Source organism: Clupea harengus, chromosome 16 (genome assembly GCF_900700415.2).
Source record: "Clupea harengus chromosome 16, Ch_v2.0.2, whole genome shotgun sequence".
NCBI lineage: Eukaryota > Metazoa > Chordata > Actinopteri > Clupeiformes > Clupeidae > Clupea > Clupea harengus.
Genome location: NC_045167.1, coordinates 15,216,563 through 15,237,532, shown reverse-complemented (window position 1 = coordinate 15,237,532; position 20,970 = coordinate 15,216,563). Strand labels below are relative to the sequence as shown.

At 45.4% G+C, this 20,970-nt stretch overlaps 1 protein-coding gene across 8 annotated transcripts in view; it reads right to left on the bottom strand.

Annotated features, from left to right (window-relative positions):
• The window catches only part of magi2a (membrane associated guanylate kinase, WW and PDZ domain containing 2a), a 214,905-nt gene extending 198,885 nt beyond the window's left edge, over positions 1–16,020 (bottom strand). For all 8 annotated transcript variants that reach the window (XM_031583189.1, XM_031583194.1, XM_031583195.1 and 5 more), the window contains exon 1: positions 15,473–16,020. In XM_031583189.1, coding sequence (XP_031439049.1) covers positions 15,473–15,770 — 298 coding nt within the window. In that variant the 5' untranslated portion in view covers positions 15,771–16,020. The remainder of the gene's footprint in view (positions 1–15,472) is intronic.
• Positions 16,021–20,970: the final 4,950 nt, after the last annotated feature.

The window sequence follows — 20,970 nt, the reverse complement described above, 5'->3', positions numbered from 1 at the left end:
GCAAATAAGTTACTGAATAGTCCAGCAGAAAGTAACCCCCTACCTGGCGGCTCCAGAAACTCCATAGTGTTACTTTAAGATATTGAAATGTGTCCTTTGTAGCCCCCCTATAGATGAAATGTCCTGGAATTTGGCAGGCTTCCAAAGAATTTCATACGTTTAAACATCACAAAATATTCGCTAGTGAAGAACAAGATATTTGCTTTGACCATTTTCCACTAGGTGGCACCACTCCACAAATGAATCCTAATAAGCTAGGGTCATGAACCTCCTAGAGGCCAGCTTGCCATAAAAATTAGATGAGAATTAGTGAGTCCAAATGGTTTTTGAGCCCAAAAAGTGCTTTGTCCCTACCCCACTTCAGGGGGCGCTAGCAGGAGGGAAATGCACACCTAGGGACACAAACCTTCTATTCCATATCAAACATGTGGGACTACATCCATACCAGTTTCCATGTGGATTGGTGTAGAGTAAGTATATGATATCGCCGACCACAAATTGGTGGAGAAAAAATGAAACTCGTGAAACACTATATGAGCGCCAGTGCTGGTCATAGTAAGTGCAGTGGCGATCATAATAAGAAGGATTAAAGAGAACAAAACCAAACGAAAGTGAGCGTGGCGGAGAGATAAACAAAAGGAGGTAAAACCGGAGAGGAGAGAGAAGGAGAGACGGAGAGAAGGAGAGAAGGAAAACAAAGGAGAGCGATAGAGGGGAGAAGAAAGAGTGGCAAGCTCTTCACCGCGCTCCTATTTCCCACGCCTCATTAGAATAACTATACATCCCTTTTAGGTCGGGAACAATACTTCTTTCCCCTTAAACACACACACACACACACACACACACACACACACACACACCGCTTGGGTAATGTATGTGGGTACAAGGATGGCATAAGGACTCAGGGAGCTTGGCACACAGTGCTGCATTCCAGAGGCGGACGGGATCACATGACCAGTGAAAGAATGTACCATTCAGACAGAATGGTGGAGGTAGAGATGAGTCCATTATTTGTCAGCAACTGTGTGTGTGTGAGGGGGGTAGAACTAATCAACCACAGGCATGGAGGTTCTAAAGTATGGGGTACATATATGTGGCGGTTTAAAGTATGGGATACGTATAAGCGAATGCACAGACTGATAGATGGATGAATAAACGGATAAATGTGCCTTAAGAAAAAAAGAGCACAAAAACATCTCAAGAAAAAGTCTCACCAACCACCAGAAAGAAATTATCCATTACACAGCCCAATAACTACCATCCGACATACAACCAGTGAAACAAACAACAATGTTGAGAAAGAAACACAGAGATAGACAAATGGAAAGAGAGAGGCAGACCGACCGACCGACAGACAGACAGACAGACACAGAGAGAGTTGCTAAGACTGAGAGATAAACAGCTCCACTCTCTGAGCAGTGGGCGCGTGGCCCAAAGACTTCTGAAAAGCACAGACCTGCCGGCTCTGGGGTCTCCATTACCAACCCGCCTGGAGAGTGTGAGTTTGTGGTGCGGCCTTCGTAAACAGAGCCCCCCTCCGTCCCACCCCAGCATGCCTTGAGGAGGACACATACCACAATTATGAGGAAACAGTAGACTGCAATTCACAGAAAGATGGAGGGAGGGAAGATAAGAGGGAGGGAGGAGAGGAGAGAGGGAAGAGCATAAAAGGCAGATTAAAGAGAGGCGGAGAGGGATAAGGCGTGGAGGGGTGAAAGGGGTTTTGAATTGTAAAAGGAAACATAGTGACACTTGGCGTCTCCCTCCCCAAGCTGTGTGTACTGAGAGGGAGGGAGGGGGAGCGGGGCCGACCCAAACAGTCATGCTAATTACTGCCTACCTTCTGCTCAGCAACGGAACAAATGAACACACGTACACACAGGCTCTCTCTCTCTCTCACACACACACACACACACACACACACACACACACAGGCTCTCTCCCTATCTCTCACTCACACACACAGGCTGTCTCACTCACACACACAAACACACACACACACACACACACACACACACACACACACACACACACACACACACACATGAACTCTCTCATACATGCACATACAGGTTCTCTCTCTCTCTCTTTAACACACACACAAACACACACACATGAACTCTCTCATACATGCACATACAGCAGGTTCTCTCTCTCTCTCTCTTTAACACACATACAAACACAAACACACACACACACACACACACACACACACACAAACACACACACACACAGATGAGGTCAGACAGACCCATGGCCTGGATCTTATCCTTTGTTTCTCTCCCTTGTCGTCCTTCTGTTCTCCATGTGTGGCCCTGCTGTGGCCCATCCCTCGCTCCATCTCTCCATCTCTCCTCTTTCTCTCCATCGCTCCATCTCTCCTCTTTCTCTCCAGCTGACTCACTCTCACTCACTTCTCCTCATCTCCCTCCACTGTCCCATACTCTCTCTGTCTCTCCATAGATCTTATCTCTCATCTCGTTCTTCCCATCTATGGCAGTGTTTCGTTCTCACAATCTCTCTTTCCCTTTCTCACTCGTTCTTTCCCTTCTCCTTTCTCCTTCAGAATGTCATCCCTTTCTCTCTCTGTCTCACATACTGAAGACATCATCCTCTCTCTCCCTCTCTCTCTCTCCTTCTCCATGTCTCTTTCTCTCCCTCTCTCTCTCTCCTTCTCCATGTCTCTTTCTTTTTCTCTCCTTTCCTCTCTCGAGTCCTCATCCCTCCAAGTTGAAAGTTGAGGATTGTGTAACTAATCTCCGAGTCTTGCTGCTTCAAGAGTGCTCCTCACAGGGACTTGAAAGCCGAATGAGATTATTACCACCGCTTTTCCCGCTCGCGCCTCTTCTTGTGTCCTCTGTCGCCGTGGTTACGTCTGCCAAGCGCACAGCCTGCTCGAGTTCCATCACCAGACTCAGCCGCTGATGTCACTAAAGCAAAGAGCTCTCAGAGTGTTTTCACTTTCTCTCTCTCTCTCTCTCTCTCTCTCTCTCTCTCTTTCTCTCTTTTGGGGATATTAGTAACGCTGGATGGTTTCATAATAGGCTTCCAAGCACGTCAAACATCGTGAAATGCTACGTACCTTACGCAACACATGCGCACACACACACACATACACAGACATACACACACAAAATTGGGGGGGTGTTATTCCAAAGGTAAAGGCATCATGTCCTTCCAGCTTTTGCCTCCAGGGGCGCTAAGCTCCTGATCTTAAGAATAACATCAGACGCAGGACAGGTGACACATTAATGCGGCTTTAAGACTTTCTCTACCAATGTGACTGACCTTGAGTGTGATGGTGTATAGTATTAAAAGGAATAAGTTCAAGTATGTCCAAATGGGCATGTGTGGGAGAGTGACAGAGAGAGAGAAGGAGGTAGAGTGAGAGAGAAACACGGTGCTGGAATGAATTTTACCATAAACAACTGCCTCCGTTATATCAATATAATGAGTGTATGTGTGTGTGTGCGTGTGTGTGTGTTTGTGTGTATGTGTGTCTGTGTGGAGAATGAACAGGGCTGATGTTCACCGTCAACCACAGTTTCCCACCGGACACCAAACACCATAATGAGCTCCATTCCAGGAGAGAGAATCAACAGTGGTTCTGATTGATCCGTCTCCAAAATCAGCCTCTCCTGGTCTTGCTTTGGCAACGCCGCTCAAACAGAGCCCAGGGAGGAGTGAGGGTGCTGGGACGCATCTGAGGTCCAGACAGACACCAGGCCACAGAGCTGCCGTGCATGTCACCACGACGGAGCGTGCGCGCGGTACAACCAGAACCACAGCAGAACTTTCCGGAACGGGCAGCCAGACACGAATCTGCATAGTGTCTGTCTCTCTCAAGCATATGTCAGGCTTCGGCTCGAGAGCCCTCTCGTCGACTCTCTCTCTCGATCCACTCATCCGGCCATGAATCTTTCTAGCCATTTCTCTCTGTCTCAAGAGCACACTCACCTCTATCCCTTTCCCTTCTCCATCATCTCAGTCCTACTTGTCCGTCTCGTCCTCTCTTTCTCAGGCCCTGGGCAACATGTCTCAGACGCTCACTCTCCAGGGACTCATTTGGGATGCACTCCTCTCACCCAAATGTGTGTGTGTGTGTGTGTGTGTGTGCACGTGTGTGTGTGTGTGTGTGTGTGTGTGTGTGTGTGTGTGTGTGTATGTATGAGTGAGTGTGCGTAAAAAAAGAGTAAGAGAGAGAGAAAAAGAGAGAAAAACATGGCAGATATGCATTTGGACATCTCTGAATCAGCCGAGCCTCCCCCGCAGGCGATCCCTCACCCCGCTCTACTGTAACCGACTCAGAGTCCTGATTTAGCCCGAGTCAGAGATGCAGAGCACGTCAGGCCCTCAAGCACGATGAGCCACCGCTACAGCAAACAGACTTAAACTTTATATAACTCTGAGCGCTATAGACAGACAGATAACGGGCTAGCCGGAGAAAAACGATCCATAGCATCTCCTGGAGAGTCCAAGTGAAGATATACTCTGTCAGCGCAGGGAACAGAGGAGGAAGTGGGAGCGCATTGAACACGTTTGCATCTCTCTCTCTCTCTCTCTCTCTCTCGTGCGCTCTCTCTCTCTGAGTGTTTTTCTGTGTGTGTGAGTGTGTGTTTTTCTGTGTGTGAGTGTGTGTTTTCTGTGTGTGTGTGTGTGTGTGTGTGTGTGTGTGAGTGTGTGTTTTTCTCTGAGTGTGTGTGTGTGTGTGTGAATGTGTGTTTTTCTATGTGTGTGTGTGTGTGTGTGTGTGTGTGTGAGTGTGTTTTTCTCTGTGCGTATTTGGTTGTGGGAGAGAGAGAGAGGCATCTATGGGACCCATAGCGAAGAGCAGCATTAAATCAACTTCCCTTACACACCTTCACCGAAATCACCTTCAGAAAAACAAACAAACAAGCAGAGATCGACTCTCCCCCACAGACACTGCAGTCTCCACAGCCAGTCTTTGCATTCTCTTCGATACATCACGCCATATCACCCAAAGCCCATCAAATCCCCCCCTTTTCACTTAAGGGGATTTCAAAACCACTCTGCACATCTTTATTATGTTACTCTGCTGTGTTTAAGAATGCTTGTTTGTGTGTGTGTTAGTGTGTGTGTGTGTGTGTGTGTGTGTGTTTGTGTTTGTGTGTGTGTGTGTGTGTGTGTGTGTGTGTGTGTGTGTGTGTATGGGTGTGTGAGTGTGTGTTTATGTGTCTCCGTCTGTGTGTGTGTGTGTCATTCAACATCCATAGTGCACTAATGAACTGTCTGGCATGGTGGCTTGTCTGGCATACTGACAAAATGTGATACCTCATTAAAGCAATGATCTGCATTGTGAAACCAAGCAAGCTGCACAGAATGTGTGTATATATAGTATACAGCAGGGAGGCACGGAGGCCAATAAACCAACCAATGAGCGGATGCATAGGCCCGGAGCAGGTCCAGGACTCCGGCTGATCCGTCTGACAGATGGCCCCGGTCCCCAAGCCTTCTCCCATTGTTCCCACTGTCCCCAGTGCAACTCCTCCAGAGAAGAGCCCCAACAGCCAGACGCATGCCAATGTGACACATACTGATGGCACGCCATTTCTTTTCAATGATTCAGCAAGAAACTTGGCAAGCCAGTTTAAACATTTCTCAGCTGGTTTTTCTAGCAGCTTCTCTCTCTCTCTCTCTCTCTCTCTCTCTCTCACTCACCCTCTCGCTCTCTTCATCTCTCTTTCCTGCCCTTTGAAGCTGGAGTTCAGTTCAGTTATCTATTTTTTTTTTCTAAAGAAATATCTTAAAATGATGCGGAGAAGCATCATCTAAAAAGATTAGCTACAGTGAGACTCTAAGAGAGGGAGCGAGAGATGGACAGAGACAGAGAGAGAGAGAGAGAGAGAGAGAGAGAGAGAGAGAGAGAGAGATGTGGGAAACATGCATGGACTGCCAATTTCCATCCTGGTTCCTCAAAAGCAGTTGGTATTTTTGGGCGCTGCCACGCTATCTGATCCGTAGCTGTCTACAGCAGCAGATGGAGGGGTAGGTGACGGAGACGCTCAGAGGAGGCGTTGATTAGTTTAGATAGAGCAGCGCTTTGATGGTGTGTGTTTGAAGACACGTAATTTACATACAGCAGGCATTGCCTGCCTCACGCACATAGACACACTGAGACACACACACAGACACAGACTGGCTCAACTGATAGCTTTGATCTGCGCTGGAAAGGGAAGAGGCTGGGTCCTTCCTCGGTCATGGCCTGTCATGACACGATGACAGGCATGGAGCTGGACACCCCGACAACAGAGGAAACCAATATGTCCGCAATCTTTGACGTCTAAGGCGAGGGCGGAGGCTCCACTTCAGCAAGAGGACACGGGGCTGAGGGGACGTATAAGAGTGTCCTTAGAGTATCTCTGTCCCGTGTCTCACACTGACTGCACTAACAGCTCAACCCACCGTATCTGTAGTTATTACTGCATAGGACGGTTACATGAGGCATATCATACAAGTAATTATAAGAGTTTCAAGGGGGTTTCAAACTAGGCTTGAATGTTTGGAGAGAGATATATTTGATTATCTTAGAATGAGTTTCACGTGATATTCCTCAGAGAATTCATTTAGTGACGACGAGATGCAACATCGGAGCTGTTCAATTTCTCACTCTTGCAAGCGACGTGCATTAGGCGATTTAACAAGCCTCGGAAAATGTCCATGACGTTTCTGGAAAGAAATGCCGCTCGGGAGAGCTACAATTACATCAAATAAACCCTCAAATTATACTGTTTGAAGACTCCTTTTGCTCGACTTGGCAGACTCGGCCCTGACAAAAGACGTTTTTCGAAATACGAGGCCTTTGATCTAAATATTCAATCCGTCATTTCTCCCTCTGTCACCATGTCCTTGATCAAGGACACTCGGGCAGTCTTGTAGTCAGCTGAGAAGAGATGACATGGTGAACCGTAGGACCTAGCCTAATGCATGCCGGTCCAGGTCAAGTGCTGAGTATCATTCCTCCGTGGCCCAGACTGACCGATAGACTTATGGATATTGATCTCACTGTCTGGAGCATTTGCTTGGGAAGCAACACGAAAGAAAAAGAGAAAAAAATTGAAAAAGAACAAGAAGAAGAAAAAAAAACGGCCTGTGGAGTTTCAAACAGGGGCGACACGATTTCATCATCCACCTGGCAACTCTTGAGGTGAACTAGCCAATGACAGTTCAGGACAGCACAGACAGAGTTGGACCGCTGCTATGGCTAATGTGGTTATGATCATTGCACTGGCCTTGCTTGTTATGCGGTAGAGGGAATAAGTGCCCACTAGATCCAGAGCAATCCGGATGCATGACGAACGGGCAGAGCTATGGATTATTAGATTATTTTAAGCATTGAAGCCAAGGCTAAAGCCGCCTTTAGGTCTTTGCTTTTTTAATGGCACAAGGAAGCCGTATCTTTTTTTTTTTTAAATGTGAACAGAGAATTTAATCTCATGGAAATCTTTTTATGTCCATTTTTTTTTTAGAAGAGCATTGAGTAATATCCTGCAGGTTTCGATAATTAATTTATCTGCCCAGATTACGGTGAGGCAAATCTAACTCGCATGGTACGACGGCCCACACGAGAACAATGTTCTACTGCTGAGTATTTCAGAGTGGAACTGGTAGAGAATATCTTATGCATTGTGTTGTCTTCAATTTTAACACGTTAACATCATGAGTGTGTGTTTGTCTTAGTGTGTTTCCATGTACAGTTCTCACATGTGTGTCATGACAGTGTGTCCGATTTTTCCTGTGTGTCTGTGTGTGTGCTTGTGCTTGTGTGTGTGTGTGTGTGTGTGTGTGTGTGTGTGTGTGTGTGAGAGAGAGAGAGAGAGTGAGAGAAATGCATAGTGTGTATGTGCCTACATGTGTGTGTGCACAATTGTGTGGGTGTGTGAGTGTACCTGCACTTTTGGAGTGCTAAAGCGATTCATCACATTACTCCCAATCCCATAATACTCCCATGATAAATGCCTGCTTGACAAAAAGATGCTCCATCACAGGCTGCCCATTCTGACCAAGCTGTTGGGTCCACAGTACAGAGTGACCTAGACTCACCATGCACTACACAGACACACAGCAAGCCAGCTATCTCTCTCTCTCCCTTTCTCTCAATTCAATTCAATTCAATTCAATTCAATTCAGTTCAAATCAGCTTTACTGAATGTGTCAAAGCAATGTTGCCAAAGCAAACGTATTCTAAACACAACAATGCAATGTCTGGGTACAATCTCTGTAAATAAATAAATAAATTCCTACATAAATATTAATAAAAAGATCTATTAATGAATTACATTTAAAAATATATTAAATCTATTTAAAATCTCTGTCTCCCGTTCTCTTTCTCTGAGTATGTAACAGCGGTAGACACATATCTTGATGAGAAAGATGGGGGTTAGGCACTGTAAAAGGCAAGAGTGATTGCAGGAAGTTATTTTTAATCTGCGTCACAATGAGAGTGTGAAAGAGAGAGAGAGAGAGAGAGAGAGAGAGAGAGAGAGAGAGAGAGAGAGAATGAGAGATTAGACTACGGAGACAGCAGTCTATAAAGCCTGCCCGGCCGCTCTGTCAGCTTTCACTCCCTCGGGCAGCTTCATTACCGAGAGCGCGTCCTTCCATTGCTATCCCTTATAGCTTTTAACAAAGACACACAGTCTCACACTCACACTCTCACACACACACAGAAGAGCAGGGGGCACCTTGAGTGAAGATATCTCCTACGTGTGGGACTGCGACGACTTGACCAGAGGTCACCGGCGGAGGTCGCAGAGGAGGAGGGAATAAAAGTATCCACGCCAGCAGGATGCGAAAGCTTTCACCTTTGGGGATTCACTGGTGTGTCTTCTGTGTATGAGTGTGTGTTTGGGTTATGGGTGACTGAACACACCCCATTACAATGGCTACAACTGTAGTGCCAGAACCCTGAGGCTTGTTATACACAGGTGTGTGAGCTTGTGTGTGTGTGTGTGTGAGTGTGAGTTTGCGCACACAGAGATGCCCAGACATTGTGATGGATGGCCTTGTTGGTTTGTGTAAACAGAGAAGTTAAGATGTTAGCAGATGTGTGTGTGTGTGTGTGTGTGTGTGTGTGTGTGTGTGTGTGTGTGTGTGTGTGTGTGTGTGTGTGTGTGTGTGTGTGTGTGTGTGTGTGTGTGTGTGTGTGTGTGTGTGTGTGTGTGTGTATGTGTGTGTGTGTGTGTGTGTGTGTGTGTATGTGCCTGCCTGCACATAGGCTCATTTAACAATGTGACAGAGTAAGCAAGACATGAAGCCATCCCAGTGCATACTAAACATAAAGTCTAGACAGGGTGAAGCACCTCCCCCCCCCCCCCCCCCCCCATATACTCTGGGGTGCTGGGTTAGTCATCTCTCCATTCCTGCTGACCCATCAGTCCCAACCCCCACACTCCTTCCCCACTATCTGCCCCTCACATCACCTTATGCTCCTCATCATGTCATACTGGCTCCGTAAAAGACCTGCTCATATGATGCTGCAATAACGTAGATACTAGTGGATGTTATTAATGTTAACACACTGTAGGCTCTTATGATGCTGCAATAACGTAGATACTAGTAGATTGTAGGGGTGGGCGATATGAGCTAAAATTCATATCACGATATTTTCCACTGTCCAGACGATATCGATATGATATCACGATATATGGGAGAAAAAAATCTGAATCACATTTTAATAGCCCTTCTTAGTTAAATGACATTAGTTAAGGCAAAATATGTCATCATAAAAAGTAAAAATCAAATAATGATAAAATAAATATGTATCTACTGATATGTGCTACAAATGTAATTTCTGTATGATTCCAATCATTTCAAGCATTTTTATAATCAAAAATCGCTGAATTTGCGCATGTCCTGTTCAAACAGAGAGGAGACATGCCAGGTGAGGCAGCGACGAGCAGCGCCTCATCTCAGATTGTGCAATCCCTCACTAACTGGGTTGAGCGCAAGCCTTTTGCTTTCTCGTTGTTTGTCACCACTGTAGTATATGTGGACACTTGTATTATAAGTCCTTTCTAATAGAATAGGTAATGTATTTCACGTATGTGTAGAACCTATTTAGTCTTGCTGATCTGACATAAACCCGCATAGCAGTGAAAAAGCACTGAGGGGAGGCAAACAGTACCTGTGTCTCAATGAAGGGGGCGTGCGCGAGAGCCTGAAACTGGACTTTCAATCGAAACGTGAAATGTTAAATAATGGGAGACCAATGCCGGAGCTAACAGGTTTGCTTCAAACGACGGGACAGAAGATAACTCGATCGAATACTCACATTCAAAGCCAAATTGCTTTTGAAAAATGTTGGAACCTCACAAATCGATTTGGCTTTGGACGAAGAGCGGAGACTAAATATTAGCATGAGCAATATTCGCTAACATTACATTGATATTAGAGTGAGCCTTTGCTCTGTTGATTTCCCATTATTTCTCTTAGGATTGTTTATATATATGTGAAGCCATTTAACATCACACAAGTGGTTGTAATCACTTTGAACCCAAGACACTTTTTAATGGTGAGCTGATTTTGAGAAATTAAACTTTGCAGCTAAAGTTGTGTTTCCTGGTTATGGTTGTCGAATTGCTGTGCTAGCTAAGGGAACTGTTAATAACCTTAGCATAAACGATTTAAATGGAAGAGTTACATTTGCATGAAATGATAGCTAGTTATCTAGCTGATGTTATAGTCTCCTCGATTTAACTCATAAAATTATAATGGGAAAAGGTAGAAACCCTCAGGGTGCCTGTGCAACTTCGTATGAAAGAGTTCATATTCACACATATTAACACGAGTTCATCTCAAGCTATGTGGGTTAAGAATGATGATATGAAATATGATAAACAACCAGTAGACAATGTGCAAGCTGCCAATTGAATGGTGATTTAACAGGTTGCTGGTGCTTAAACCTTTGGCTAAAACAACACGGCGACACACCTGTCTATTATTCTTATTTGGTCGAGGTCGGAGATTTTGAGATTTCTTGTTAACCAATTCGTCATCATCCTGCTCTTGAGCAACATCACTTTCTGCGTGTTCGCTCATCCTCGATTGTTCACTTATGCACTTATAATATAGATATATAGCTATATATAATATATATATATATATATTAGTACGTAGCCTGCCTACTAACTTCAGCTGCCTGCACGCTTGTTTGTTGCTAGCACTACATGCGCGTAACAAATGCATGCGCCGTCCGCTGATAAAAATAGGTCAACATATTAACATACATTCTTTTTTTCGTAAGAACCAAGAAAGGTTAGATTAAAATAAAAAATATGTAGCTACGTAGTAGTATCACTCAGTTGAAATTTGGAACAAAACAACATGAATGCCAAATTCGAATTTATGAATTATGAATTATGAATAAATCGCGGTATCCATGATATTGCCAAATCCATATCATGGCGTGGCACAATACCGGTTTTTACTATCAAACCGGTATATCGCCCACTCCTAGTAGATTGTATTAATGTTAACACACTGTAGGCCTAATTACAGAGAGAGAAAAGGATGTAATGGCAGGGCTGAATGCCAGTTCCCTAGGAAAATTAGCATTCAGGGAGGTGTGTGGACTACAGAATAACGGCTATTTGAAGCACGTGCTTTTATCACCCTCTCACTTCTCCTAGAGAAGCGAGAGAGAGGGTGAGAAAGAGAGAGAGAGAAAGAGAGAGAGGGTGAGAAAGAGAGATGCTAAATTTAAACGTGTTAAATGTGTTCCTCATTATGAATCACTTAGACGCAGCATGCACCTCAGTGCACTATGGGAAGTTGGAGGACATTTCACATGTGGACCAGTGATCAGTGTGTCTGTTACTAATGTTTTACACGCCTGGGCCAGCACAGTAGATTCCAACTGGCTGGAGCTGACCCCACGAGCCAGGTATGCCAGACACTCATACCTGTTTACAGACACCCAAAGCAGGCATTCCCACAGGCTGCACCCGACTGTATGCCAGGAGCATGCCGCGAAGGTTGAGACTCGCTGGCCGTAAACCATCAGAGCATCAGACGAAGCCAGATTGGGTGACTGTGGAGGACAAGCTGGGACTTCAATGCTAGGAAACTCCAGGGGTTTGGGGTGGAGGAGGGTGGGGGGGCAATTGCACAGTGGCTTTAACTTGGTAATATTACATTTGGTTTTTCTTCAGCCAACCAAAAGAACAACCACAGGTCTAAATCCACCCACAGGTTTACAAAGGGGTTTCATCCTTCGGTGTTCTGAATGGAAACGAACCACGAAAGGTTCTTCTACAGATAAGCAGAACTTTCCCCCTGCGTGAAATGCCAGGTACGGCTGGGCCCACGCTCCACAACAAACACGAACAAGCCAGCCGAGACAGGATTAAATCGTGATGAAAATCATTCGCTACACCAGAGGAGGACACCAGGAGAGCTGGGGAATGAGGACGCCAGTCTGTAGAGAAGATACCCACTGAGTCGACATGCCCCCCTCGGTCTGAGGGTGTTAGCCAATCAGGTCCTTTAATCATGCCTCCGTGGCTTAGCCGCACAGCCTCCAACCTGGCCGGGGTTGAAACTGCAATTACGCCGTGGCGGAGGCGGAGGCGGTGGCGGCGGCGAGGTTATCACTCCCAGTGATGTAATCTCCTTCCCCTCCTGCCACATTAATCAGGCCCGGGGCTATGATATTATGTTCTCTTTAAGAACCGGATTAAAGGTTATCAAAACAAATCACCTCCCCAAAACAGCGTTTATAGGCACAGCCCTGATGCCGGGGTTTAAAGCGGCTTTGGCGTGCGAGCCAATCTCATCACCGGCGCTTTCACCGGCGCTCCCGCTGATTGGTCTGCGGGACGACCACCTCTGGCAGCTGGCGACAGTTTTTAGGAAATCGTTCCCAACAGGAGGAGGAAACAGAGAAAGATGGGAGAACTCAGCGATGGAGGTGGGGGGAAAAAAGAAAGAGAGAATAACAGCTCAGCAACAGCCGTGCTGTCGTGACGGCGGCAGGCCTCCAGAGAGAAGCGCCTTCTGTGAGCGATGCTCTCCCCCGGATATGAGCACCTGACTGAGGGGAGCGGCTCCAGGTTTCTGTGTTTTTTTTCCACAGCCCACGCAACTGGATACTGCCCTGCTGCTGTCCTGTTGTGGGATGCTTGTGCACAGACATACACATGCACATACACACACAGACAAAGACACAGACACACACTCACACACACACACACACACACACACATGCACAATCACATGCACAAGCACGCACACACACACACAGTTCTATGTTTGCTTTGTTTTGAGGTCAACGTGTTCAAACACACACGCACACATACAAACATCACAAAGACAAACACACACACACACACACAGCTACCTCCCATCCACACACACGCTTTGCCCCACTCCTGAACCTGCATCAAGGTCAAACCCGAACAGTTGCATCCTGCAATCCGCCACGAGGGGAAACTTCCCTGCTGCGCGGCTGGCACTGAGCGGGACACACAACCCCACCACAGGACCGAGCGAGGGAAAGAGAGAGAGAGAGGGAGAGAGGGAACAAGCGACAGAGGGAGAGGAGGGGAGGGAGGGAGGACACAGCGGGCATTATGACACGCTGTGACATGCTACTTCATGCTAGATCACAGCCACTTAACGAAAGTGTGTCTTTCAGAACGTGTTTTTTTTATTCAGGCTAGTAGCTTTTTATTCCGGCTATTGTCTCTACCATGTTACAGACCCCTGGAAGTCTACAAAGCTATCAGTTCTCTGTGGCTGCTTAGTGGCGGCTCATCTTGAAGAAGCGAAAGGGCTGTGAGGTGAAGTTTCATCTGTGCTGAATGTTTCATGTGGTTTGTTTAATGGCGGAGACTCCGGGGCAAATGGGGTTTCAGTGGGAGTAATGGCGCCCAGGTGTGCTACTGCTTTGGTGTGCACTGCTCACTTTATGCCAATTATCCCCCCACCCCACTCCATTATCCCAACAGGTGTGGAACCAGTCAGCATGGATGTGTTTGCAATGACAGATTATGGGAGCACACTCAATCATGAGCCCAGGCGACCACACACACAAACAGACACTCGCACACAAAGAACCCAAACTCATGTGACTTAAGAGAAAAGGAAAGCGAGGGAGAGAGAGAGACAGAAATGAGACCCACATAAACATTTTAACAGAAATAAAGTACTGCAGAGAGAAAAGTGAAAATTGGGTTCTTCTAAAATTTATGAGAAAATATCGCCTCCAGGGACTTTTTCTCTTCCACGCCACACAGAGCAAACACAGGGCTTTTACCCACTCAAGAAGGACCTTTGAGCCACAGTGGAGATATTCCTATTTCAAAATAGTTCGGGACATCACTCCAGTGACAATATGCCTTCCAAATGTCATCGCCTTCTGTACAAGGCTTGCGAAAGTGATAAGGTGAATGTGGGTCTAAGGCACATCCTCTTAAACAGATTTGTGTGAACCTCTTACACAGATTTGTTGTGAACATTTCACTGAGGTTGAACTTTTTCGCCGACAGTTATCTAACAGTTCTCAAGAAACATAAATATTCTTTCACACTGAAGAAGGAATGCTTCGGTTGAGGACAGGGGTCATCTTTTGCCTCGCGTGCCAACACGTGCGTCAAATTAACCCATCAGCTCCCCTAATGGAATTATTGGACCGATGTCTGATGGTCAGTTCTAATTATGTCAGTTTGTGGCTAAAATGAGTGAGTCGAAAGTGCAATCCATGGGGAGGTCTTATACTCACGGCAAAGTCTCAAGGCTAAACATAGGTTAAAATTAAGACAAACAAAGCTTTGTGTCAGTAACTGACGCTGAACAACAGCGACGCGTTGTAACTATCTTTAGACTGACGAAAACTAAGCGTGCGCAAATGACATATAAAAAACACAAACTTGACCTGATAATCTCATCGTTTGGATGCCCAATGCCAGCCACACCCACACTTTATGACTTGTCCATCACAGCCCTCCAGGCTCATGTTTCGCGCTGTCACTCAGGGGATAAGCTACATTTATAAAACATAACCCGGGACATGACGGGACATTTTAAAAGATAACGAAGTCAGTTCCAACGCCTAAAGTCTATGCAATCGGCATCCGATTACACCTTCTCAAACGGAACAATCCCTCTAAGCTAATAACCTGATTCCGTTACTTGAGCACAAAATATACAACTTTTCAGAGTTGCAACAAAATTGAACACTTTTCACAAGGAAACTTTGATGCATCTCCGTCTCCACAGAAACACTATCCCGGGACCTCAACGAGGACACTTCGGGAGGAAAGTTTCCGCTTTGGTCTGCGTTTAACATTAGGAGACTATCCCGTTACAGCATTTTTATTTCAGACAATGGCAGCTAATACAGTAGGCTACGTGTCGATGAACAGCAGATGCCACACTTAAATCAACAACTGACTAGTACACAATAGACACGTTGGTAGTTGGCGTCTGCATTTACGCCATCCAATTAGCTCACCTTGTTTGACACACTTGAGACGGACGGGGTCTTTGGAATGTCTGACCACGGCGAGCACATCCCTGATGGTTAATCCGGCCACCGGTGTGTCATTGACCTCCAACAGCAATTCGTCTTGGGAAAGTTTGCCGCTTTGGTTGACCGCCTTGCCCAGTCGTACCTCTCCGATGTAAGGGAACAGTGCGTTTTCGGCGCCCCCCTTCAACTCGAACCCGAGTTCTCCCTCCAGATCCCTGCCTAAAACTATCTCGTGGACTCTGTTAGTCCAGTGGTTTTTCTTCTTCAGGGTTTTGGACATGGCTGAACAATGAATCTTACATCAGGTTATCCATCCAGATAGTTATCGGTCCTGTGAGTTTCCCTTGTTTCGACTCGCCCAACAAGGCAGCTAGCGCTGGACGACAGGAGTAGTATCCATGTCAGCAAAGGATTCACAGCAGCTGGCTAGAGCTGCGATACTGTATCTGGTGGAGCTGCTCAACACACATACACACACAGAGTTGGAGCCAACTGACCCGGATGTGATGTCTGTAGGAGGAGAGAAGAAAGGTTTCCTGAATCTGACGCTTCCCACTGAAGGAAAGACTGGAGGAAAAAGTAGCGGAATTTCTACGACTACAGCATCTCGTGTGCCTGTATTGCGAACTATGCTTAAATGAATAGCTGCGAGTTCAAACGCGATTTCTATAGGTTAAGCGCGAAATCTCAGCAAAGACCCTCAGATTTTTAGCAATAGCCTATAGATCTGGGGAAAGCTGCAGTTGTAAGCAAAACGAAGTTATGTTTCTGTACGGTGTTGCCCACTGGCAGTTCCTTGTTCAGCAGAGTGTCTTAGTTTACTCTACCTCCATCTTGAACAAAATGCATTCTTTCTTATGTTAAATGTAAGGCGGGACATTACCCAGAGAGCAATAGGTGATGGTATACATTAAAAGTGTACGTTAATACTCCTGCAATTTTAAAACGTTCCTACCGGCTGTACAGCAGTGGGCAACAGAGTTGGGAACACAGAAAATGACGTAACCCCACATTCTTATGCATTGTCTCCTGATAGTTTATTACAGGTTTTATATGCAGTTATTACAACATTTAGAGAACAGTGAACGTCTTGTAAAATTCCCCAGTAAAATTTCAATGAATAGCGAAGGAGCACTTTAAATCATCTTCAGAATTACATGCATTTAAATCCTTACATATTTTGTTACCTACACAGTACGCATCCATCTTCTATTAAAATTGGTTGTTTACATGAAATGGAGTTTACACATGTAACACCTTTTTTGCATTAAAAATAATATTAAAATTCTGCCATTCTTCATTTTAGCCTGTCTTGGTTTTATGGAGAGCTCCTGCCCTTACTGATTTAAAACAAATATCCTGCCTCTCTCTGAATTGGCATCCCATTCTTCCTCGCCATTGTTGTAAAGGTCTCCTCGTCTCAGACCAGTGAAATTTTGGAACCTCCCTAACAACAGTTAACCTCAAAGAGGTTCTTCCTAGCCACTGTCCCATAGGCTTGCTCTCGTCCGTGGGAATAAACACACACACACACACACACACACACACACACACACACACACACACACACACACACACACACACACACACACACACACACATACAGTGCAGTCTATAATCGCATTTTAATTTAAACTTTTTTCCCTCTAGCATCATGAGAAGCCATTGCTTGTTAACTAATTAAATAATGCAGATTAAAGAAAGACAGTGAGTGTCGAGTTGGATGATGACAGGGATAAACATCATATCAGGTTGATCCCAGTATCAAAGAAGATTAGGAGATTAACTCTCTTGTCCAGTGACAAGTGCAATGGATCTTTACGGCAGCACTACCATACAACCATGCTGCGACTGGGATGGCTGCTCCATTTTGGCTCCTCCAGAGAATCACAAAGAAGCCAGCTCCTTGGATAATTGTCTAGAGCAGCAATTCTGTCTGTGTGCGCTGGCAATCAAAAGACAATTTTATGGAATTAATTTTATTGCTTTTTGGGGCGGCCAGACTCACAATTAGATTTGTTTCAGTAAAACAAATCCTCCCCTTCCCACGAAACAAGGCTGAGGGAGAGAGAAAGTGTTGGAGAATTATGAATTTTCAAAGTTATGATTTCATACCGCATAATCCATCATCAAAAGCCCACAGAAATGAGAGCTTTTATGCTACCACTACCTCTTCCTATAAGATCAGGCCCCTTGAGGCACATTAATAGCATCACTTCTATCTTTTTAAGACTCCGGCAAGTGCTTTTCTCTATGCTTACTTCTGCCCACTTAATACATTCCTGTCTAGTTCAAACTCTTTCATGAATGTCTTCTTAATGACGCTTTTGTACAAAACTTTTATTTTCTTAGCCTTTCTCCCCATCCCCCTGTCCTAGATAAGTGAGTCAAAACTTTTTAAGAGTACTCCTTATTAGAATGCATCTCCTCGCACTGAAAGTGTAAGTGCATTCCTCGGTTACTGTCGCTAACTGGGAGATAATCTAAACTGCACTGAACTGCAGGTCATGATCTGACATTTCAAAACGAAACAAACAAAAACGACGAAAACAAACAAAAAGCTGTGGAGATGTAGCCGTATCTCTTATCTCTCTCTCTCTCTCTCTCGTCTCTGTTGCTTTTCAGTGTGGCCTGTTTCTCTCCAGGTGCTCCGTGTGAAGGGATGATGGTGAGGATGATGGGAAAGCACTCTGCTGCGTTCCCAAGCAATCAGAGAGGGCTGCCCTTGCGCATTCCAAAGGTGGGAGTACAGCCACTAATTGCAGGGTGTTAGAAAGTGGACGTGAGACCAAGAGGGAGAGAAAGGGACAGTGAGATAGAGAGAGAGAGAGAGCACGCAAGCGTTTGTTCAAAGAGGAGTGTTTTAACAACACAGAAGAATCCGGTGGAAGGAGTGTCCAAACAAGACAGAGGAATTCTCTGAGAACGTCAGAATGGGTTCGTTCCACCCTGAGGGAGTCATGCAGGCTTATGCTGGCTAAGGAGAAAGGGGTGTTTGGGCCAAACATCTAATGGAAGGTAATTTAGAGAAGCTCCTCAGAGAGCGATGGGGGTCTTCCATTCACTGAGAGGAGATCAGTGGACCTTTAAAATTAGTATTTTAGTGACTTTAAGTCATTTGTTCCGTGCTAATCACAGCATTGAAACATCTGTCATTATGGGTTTAAATGACATACGCCTTCATACCGATTCAGGAAAAACATCAGTCCAAGGGTCATTGGACCCTAATGCAGCCTTTGACACCGTTCATCGTAACATATTACTACACAGGCTGGAAGGCTGGGTTGGATTTCCAGGTATGATTATCAAGAGGCTCAGATAATACTTACAAGACAGGATCTTTTGTGTTGCCATTGGAACTATATCTCAGCACCAACGTCCTCGACCTGTGGTGTCCCACAGGGGTCGATCTGAACGCCGTTATTATTCAACATTTATATGCTCCGGCTTATTAAAGACAATAAGAGCACTCCTCCATAGCTGTGTTGATGACACACAAATTCACGTACTTAGCCCTTTCACCTAGCAACTTTGGTCCCCTAGAATCTCTTTGTTAATGCATTTACAAATTTACAGCTGGATGTCACAAAATGTCCTTCAGCTGAATAAGGACAAAACTGAAATAATTTCATGAAGGAAAAATGAGGATAGACTTAGGATTGCAACTCATCTTGACATAAAAGGACTAAGAGTGAAGGACACTGTTAAAAACCTTGGAGTCTTAATCTTGGAGTCTGATTGCGATTTGCGATTTAACGTGGTGAAAGCAATAATTACATCCGCTTTTTTAAATTAGAGGTCTTATATCAAAACATGATTTAGAAAACCTCATTCATGCTTTTATTTCCAACAGAGTTGACTACTGCAAAGGGTCTTTTCACAGGCCTTCATAAAAAGACCATCTAACAGCTTGAGCTTATACAAAATAACTGACCACACTGATCACATAATGCAATAAATGTGATATACATTCGTGTATGTGAATTAGCTGGACTTAAAGTAGCCTATATTGGGCATATAATGAAAGTGTGACTGCTACTACTAGGCTAGATGAGTATAACTGAGTTTCTTACAATGGTCATCAAATCTGAATTAGTTCTTGTTGTTTCCTGCTTACTAGTTCACATCAAGAGCAGATTTCTCACCACAAATAGCCCCATTAATCCAGGGAGCTGACTTTGCCTTGGACAGCATACAGGACAGCAGGTGTGCCGCCAGCACAGGACAATGGGTTTGGAAGCGACGGCGGGCCACCCAGGGAAATCTCTCTGGCTCCCACAATGCACCTAACCAGATGGAAATCCACACGGGCCATTAAAAATGATGCGGCCTCGGGGACACCGTCGACACGCGTCCGTTTTGGCAACGTGATGTAATGATTATGACAGCAGTGATGCTGTGCCAATTTGATACCGGCGTCCAGCAACGAAAACAGAGAAGGGCTTGATGGGCTTCAATTCCCTGACGCTGAACCTAACGACGGTTATTGGAGCTGACAGCCGAACACTTTGTGTCATTAAAGGCGGCCGTGGCCAGCCAGGCTCACGGAGATGCCGAGTGACATTAGACTCATTTGGTCATTTGGTGAGAGTTCCTCGCGGAGAGGACGAGAGGAAATAAATGGGCCTGTTATTTCTTGCCCAAAGGGAAGAGCGGCTCGCTAGCGAGAGATAAACTGCTTCTGTGCTGTGTGTGTGTGTGTGTGTACGTGTGTGTACTGCTCTGAATCCATCTGCTCAACCTCTGTGTCTTCTTTTCCATTTCTCTTTCTCCCTAGCCCTCTCAGATACTGAAGAGTAGAAGTGAGACAGAGAGGAAAAGAGAAAGAGAGAGAGAGAGAGAGAGAGGACTAGAGTGAGAGAGAGGGTGAGTGAATGAATGAAAGCAAGAGGTAAAACACTGTGATGAAAGATGACGCTCTGGCCTTGTCAGTGGTCCACCTGGCAGCCATTGTTCTCTTATGTTTCTTCTTTTATCTAATCATCACACATACGTATCTAATATGCATGGGAACATCTGGGATATCAAAGCCTCCTCACAAACACACTCTGACATCACAAAGACCCCTTACATATTCATTGGCCGTTTGAATGTACTTCCCTGCAGTTAAGAGTGAATCATCCACATGCGGTCACCCAGGGGTGAGTAGTCAGGCTTTCGCACTTCTGCTATGTGCCGTGAACGTTTATGAACCTCCGAGACGAGTTCATAGCCGACTTCTGATTGGCACGCCTGTTATATTTAGATTTCACGCTCCGTATGTTCAGTGTGACAGAGATGTCACTCTCTCGCTTTCATTTCCTCCCCCTCTCTCTCATACACACATACACACACAACCACACACACAAATATACATACACACACACACACACTGGAAGATACATACATTCACACACACACACACACACACACACACACACACTGTGACAGTGTAACAGGGACAGAGAAGATCAGTGGGCTGCCTCAGCGAATAAGCACCT